We start from the raw sequence: 6,227 nt of genomic DNA on the forward strand, positions 1-6,227 counted from the left end.
TCCTCTTCACTCACTGTTCTATTGATTTTGTTGACCCTTTTATTCCTTTTTGTTTTGTTTTGGCTTTCATTCTCTGTCTCGCCATCTCCACACCACCAGTTAGACTTTTATTCTGTGTATATTTCTCTTGGGGTTTTCTTGCCGACACGCTTTCCACTTTATCCCTCTACATAAGCATTTAACTCCCTCTTCATCTGCCCCTCTCCTCCCCACCGCCGCCGCCGCCTCCCTCCTTGGCTCGCTCCATCTCTGTGCTCTGCAGTAAAACTGGTGCATTGAGGCAGCAGGAAATGGGGACTAGAGACAATAGAATGGAGGAATGGAGGGAAGTGTAGAGAGTAGTCTGTGATGCTCTCCTATCAAACCCAAGCATAATTTCAAAATCTCACTTTTAATCTCATATGGGATATGCACATAAACATTCAAACGTTCTTCTTGAATACATTTTATTCAAGAAGAACCTAGGAATTTATAGTCACTGTGAGACCAGGATTTGAATAAAAACAGTTCAAACATAAACCTTTGTTTGAGTTTGATGCCTGTGCTGAAGAAAAATGTGCACATCTGCTTTGTGGCTCATGGGTGTTAGCCTGATGTTCAGCACCTCTCTAAGCTGCTATCAGTGCTTTGTTGATACACAGGACACTAGTCGCCTGTGTATGGGTCACATTTTGACTGAATACAACATTGTAAATGTTGATAGCTGCTACAGGAATCTGGACCGTATATTCAACAACGATGAGAGAGTCATTGAAGCTGGCAGAGTGGGTAAGGAAAATTATCTTTTTAAATTTTTTTCGTCAAGGCAAATGTTATAAAATGCATTCAAATAATAATTCAGCTCTAAACAACAATTGATGATAGCATGTGTAGGTGCACACAGTGAGGAAGTTGGTTTATACTTTTGTGATATGTGTCCATTTTCAAGGTAAGGGCTATGACAAACAGCTGAAAGAGATTCTGAATGCAGAGATTCTGCCCATGGTGGAAGAATTCGACGGAAAGCTGAATAATGGTAGCTAAACACCTGCTCTGACAGACACACACAAGTAAATGAGTCTTTAGAGCATCAGAATTATAAAGTAAGGTCAGAAATGGAAAGGGGATAGAAATGAGAAATTTCAAAATGATGCCCTAAAGCACACAATTCACCAGGACGTGTTGAGCCAAATATTTCTATCTTCCCCTCCTCCTACTCCTCCACCTCCTACTCCTTTCCATCCATCAGACGCAGTCTATGAGAAAAGGTTGCAGACAGCAGCAGACAATTTCATCGCAGCTGCCTCCAAACTGCCTAGAGGTGAGACATGGTCTGTACCCCTTTTCCTTCATCTTTTCATCTGTAGTACGGCCCACATTAGGTCATTACAGCTCCCTCTGATCTCTGTACTCTCTCTGTAATAAGCTAGTTACATTATTACAGCCTTTCAAATGGAGAATAAAGGAAGCAGTCAGGTTGAACTGACTCGTACTTGTTGGCACTGAAGTCATCTAATCATATTAAAATTTGTTAATCTAAGTTCATCTTTGTTTTCACAGCCACTGGATGTATCCCTCCATGTGGTTCGTATTTTTTGTCTCTTCAGTGTCATCATTTCTGCTTTTATAAACAAAAAAAATCTTATTCCATGTATCAGTGTTACTTTCATGCACCCATCAGGTTATCAGACTGCAGACAAAATATACAACTGCATTACCTGCAGTTATGACTCCTGTGGATTCCCTCTCGACTGTCCAGGTGAGTATCCATAATCTGTCCAACATAATGGATTACTGATACTGTTACACTGTAGTTTTCAAATGTACTAATCCAGACTTGACACATCCTTACATAACTATATTTTCACCTTCATAAAAATCCACTCTTGATCCTTGAAATGCTTCACTTTTGATCCTTGAAATGCTCTTAGCACAAAGTCAGGATTTGAAAAAGAGACTGAGGCAAGGTTTTATTTCCACACATTATATCTTTTGCACAGAGCCCCCAAGGTACTCTTTAAGTCCTTGGCTTCTTTATGCAAGGTGACAGTTGACTCCCACACACGATGGTATTCGTATCAGCCCTGTACAGCACAGCCACTGTTTAGCATATCATCACTTTTACTCCACTCCTCTGAGACTGGGCTTAAGTATTATCATTAAGGAGGGCTCAGACTGCAAGAGCTGCCCCCCTGTGAATGTTATCTGTGTGTGTGTGTGTGTGTGTGTGTGTGTGTGTGTGTGTGTGTGTGTGTGTGTGTGTGTGTGTGTGTGTGCCTGCCTGCCTGTGTGCGTGTGGGTGGCTATATGTTTATTTCAGTTAAAGAAATTAAAGTAACAGAGAACAGCAGGAGCAGAATGTGGTGCGACGTGCAATTCCATTTACCAAGCGATGTCGAGGTGATCTGGAGCTTTGCAGAAAAGGTATGCTTGGTTTATGGTGAACCATTCAGGGTCGCTGTAGTACCTCTCAACGGATGGTTCAACATTTTGTGAAATATGCATTGTGACTTTCTTTCCAAGAGTTTGATGAGAAAATTGATATCACTCTGTCTGTTAAATATAAAGCAGGAGCAAGACCACAGCTAGCTTTGCTCTGTCATAAGGTAAAAATAAAAATAAAAGTAGTAACTAGTAACAGGTTTGCATAGGACTTGCCATATATTCATTAGTGTAGATTTATTGGCTACAGGGTGAGTACAGGTACATAGGTAAATGTTGCCATGTTGTGTGTTCGGGGTCAATTCAGTGCTCCTTACAAATGTAGAAAATTTCTATCAAGATGTCCTCTATGTGAACATGCCAGTGTTGTGTAACGTCAAACCATAACAAGAGAATGCAAAGTTTTACAGTTGCTCACGTATCATAAAAAAGCACTCTAGTAAACAAGCTAGCTAGCCATTGTGCTAAAATAACATCAGGCCTACACACACACTCTGTCCTAGACAATCTATTGTAGCACAGAAATAGATGCAGTGTCATGGTTTTGGGTTTCTTGTTTAGTGTTTCTTGTTTTATTTTGTAATTCATCCCATTCTCTGAGTCTGTAATTTCACTTCCAGCCAGTGTTGTGTTTCCCGCCAGTTTTGATCCACCCTGATTAGTTGTTTTTTGTTGTTTTTTTTACCTATGTCTTGTTATTCCACATTCACTTGTGTATTTAGACTATGAGCTCCATGGTTTGTTGTCTGTCAAGTGTTCAGCCCTGTTTACTTTTCTGCCTCTTACCTTTTCTTTTGGACCTTTTTACCTTTGCCCTCCTCACCATCCTGTAGGTTTTCCTGTAAGTGTCAATAAATAATTTTTGGACTTCACAAACTCTGAACTCCCGTAGAGTCCCCTGGCCTCCCCTCCATCATTCCATCACCACCCAACACTGCATAACAAGGTCTCATTGGTTTAATATTACAAAAACTGAAGTCTAAAAATGTAAATTTCTGGTTTTATGATAGGTTTGCATGCAAAACTAATTCTTCCATAGTTTCCTGTAATGTTGTTGTTGCCAGACAGCAGATAACTCAAGAGAGAATACAGTACTCAGTGGACTCCCTGTAATGAGTCTCTATGCTAGGCTGAGCTAACTAGCTGCAACCTGCTAACTTCTTTAACATATAAATCATAACATTCTTCTCATCCAACTTTTGACAAGAGAGTTAATAAGCAAACTATTCCTTTAACATAACGTTTTTTCTAGCCATATTAAATCTGTGCAGATTAGCATAGCAGACTCCTGCATACAGTATTTGTAAGAATTTATTCCTGAACAGGTGAAAGCTGATCAGGTGGATCAGTTCAAAGAAGTAACTGCAGGAGTGGACATGCTCTATTCCATCCCCTCAACCAGCCTGCAGCATCAGGGCACCTACCAGTGTGAGATCTACTCAGACAGTCGTTCCATTGTCAGACTGTACTACTATCTCACAGGTAACAAGATACACCACTTATAGGAGAGAGGACTAGAACTTGTGTTTGATACTGATGACTGATTTGTACTGGGACACAAAACAAATTCTTCACGCTTAAAAATCATGTGTTTTGATGTGTGTATAATTTACCTGAAAATAAGAATTGTTGTTTCTATTACCTTAGAATGAACCCTATATTGAGAGAAAGAGCAGGTCCTCATTTACAGTCCACCATGTTGTACCATAATGTTTCTACAGTGGCCAAGAACGGACAAACTAAACACTGGTTTCTAGAAAGGGGCGTCTTGTGTTTTTTCTTGGTTTTGTTTTCAATATGGCCCTTTGCTTTTAATGCAAATCTGGCAGCCAAATAAAAAAAATTATTTGGTTGCAATCTACAAATTCACCACTAGGTGCCACTAAATCATACACACTGGACCTTTAAATGTGGACGAAATGTAAAATAAAANTTACACACTCTGCACAGCTTCAGTCTTTGCACCAAATCAAGAGATTTTTTTTATGGATGCTTATATTCCGCTTGGTGCTGTTCACTCAGCTATGTTTTTTTTATTTTTTTATTTATTTATTTATTTTCAGATTATTATATAAGATCAACTTGACTGTTTGGAAACAGAATGGTCTAGATGTCTGTGCTACATGAAGTTAAATGGTGGAGTTGAATGAAATGAATCTGTACACATATACAGTATTTATATGAGTAAATATGTGTCTTTGCTGTATTTCCTAACTGAAAATTCTCTTTTTCTAATATATTTACACAGAAATGTATAGAAGACAAATCAGATCTTTCTTTCTTCTTTGAATAAACACTGATGTTTTTACAGTTATCTTTTACTTCAGTTTTACTTTATGTCCTTAACGTGAGTTCCTCCCCTGTACTTTTCCTCTCTCCCTGTCTCTCTCTTTCTAAGTGACCCCCCAGGTTGTGGCAGGCCACACAGAGCTGCAGGAGATATTCGACCTGTCTCTGCTCCCAGGAGGCCGGTTACTCCCTGCGCCTGGTGGTCCTCCCCACACCCTCCTCCTCCCCTCACCACTGCTTCTCATCGCCTGTTTAACTGCTGTGCTTCTGCTGCTATTCCTCTCCCTGGGGTAAAACAAGGCCATTATTTTTCACAATATGAAATGTAAACAGCAAAGACACTTATAAATGCACTCATTTCCTGTGAAGATGCCCCCTATATTATATTATAGTATTTTAGTATAGTCTTATATTGTAATATATTCTCATCTCTCTCACTTTTTCTTTGCAGGGCTATGTTTTTGTCAACATTACCAGAGCAAACAAGTCATGCTGAACAATCAGATGAAGATGAAGATTTAGGACTCTGACAGGAGGATACATGTAGTTCAATAAAAGCATTTCATCAATCCTCTGTGTTTTTTACTGAGCGTTACGTCATAGCTTACAGAAAGACTGTGTGTGACACCTTCTACCACTGGAGGGCAGGATGTACGTCTTTATCAGTGGTGCCCAGTCAACAGTGTGCTAAGTAATCCAGTGAGTTCACTCACTATAAGTACAATTTTGAGGATCTTCATGTGAATATAATTTAACTGTATGCCACTTTGTACTTTACTCCAGAGGAAAGTGTTGTACTTTTTAGTCCACTTTTATCTGACAGCTATAGTTAGATTGCATATTTAAAGACATGTGATGCAGTTATAAAATATCATACAGTGCTGTAGATTAAACAGTATGTAATCAGTGGTTAAAATGAATGCAGTTAGGACATAAGTAAAGATGATAATATACTAGAATAATCTAAATATATCAAACTCTCTAAAAGGGAACCATTCTGCATAATGAATACTTTAACTTTTAATATTGAATTAACATATTGCCAGTTCATTGTGACACTGAAGTAACATGAATGCAGAACGTTCACTTTTAATAATCATAATGTTCACATAATGTCTAAATACTTCTTCCACAATTCTGTCAAAACAAAATTCAAAAATATTTCCAATTACCTTTACATTTAAAATGTTCAAAACAAAAGTAGTTTTTCATTTTAACAGCATACCACAAGTTAACATAGTGCTCCTATGTGCTCATGTTCCTACTTTACTTTATCAGTACCAATACAAAAAGTGTTCTTGTTCAGTTCTTGTCTATGGCTGTCCTGGTACGGAATATAAATAGGGCACAGAAAGGTTTGATGACTACTCTAAAATCATACTGCTCTGGTGGGGCATTAGTATTGAAGATAATGGGGTTATGTTTGATGCTATAGGGCTCTAGTGTAATGAAAATGTGGAGAGGGAAGCCAAGCTTTGTATACAGATAGGGCAATGCACATTTTGGCAGGAGCCATG

The 6,227-nt window shown here is 38.7% G+C and overlaps 1 protein-coding gene across 3 annotated transcripts; it reads left to right on the forward strand.

Annotated features, from left to right (window-relative positions):
- Positions 1-520: 520 nt before the first annotated feature.
- spaca6 (sperm acrosome associated 6) lies at positions 521-5,279 on the forward strand. 3 transcript variants are annotated; one of them, XM_027286391.1, is made up of 9 exons: positions 521-768; positions 929-1,015; positions 1,229-1,310; positions 1,540-1,563; positions 1,638-1,738; positions 2,300-2,403; positions 3,747-3,903; positions 4,820-5,000; positions 5,162-5,279. In XM_027286391.1, exons 1-9 carry the CDS (start codon positions 555-557, stop codon positions 5,238-5,240), a joined length of 1,029 nt encoding a protein of 342 aa, XP_027142192.1. In that variant the 5' UTR covers positions 521-554; the 3' UTR covers positions 5,241-5,279. The 3 variants fall into 3 exon arrangements, with proteins under 3 accessions (XP_027142192.1, XP_027142193.1, XP_010745893.3); XM_027286392.1 differs by having other exon boundaries at positions 4,831-5,000; XM_010747591.3 differs by having other exon boundaries at positions 1,229-1,300; positions 1,661-1,738.
- Positions 5,280-6,227: the final 948 nt, after the last annotated feature.

The sequence above is a fragment of the Larimichthys crocea genome, chromosome XIII, assembly GCF_000972845.2.
Source record: "Larimichthys crocea isolate SSNF chromosome XIII, L_crocea_2.0, whole genome shotgun sequence".
In the NCBI taxonomy this organism is placed as follows: domain Eukaryota; kingdom Metazoa; phylum Chordata; class Actinopteri; family Sciaenidae; genus Larimichthys; species Larimichthys crocea.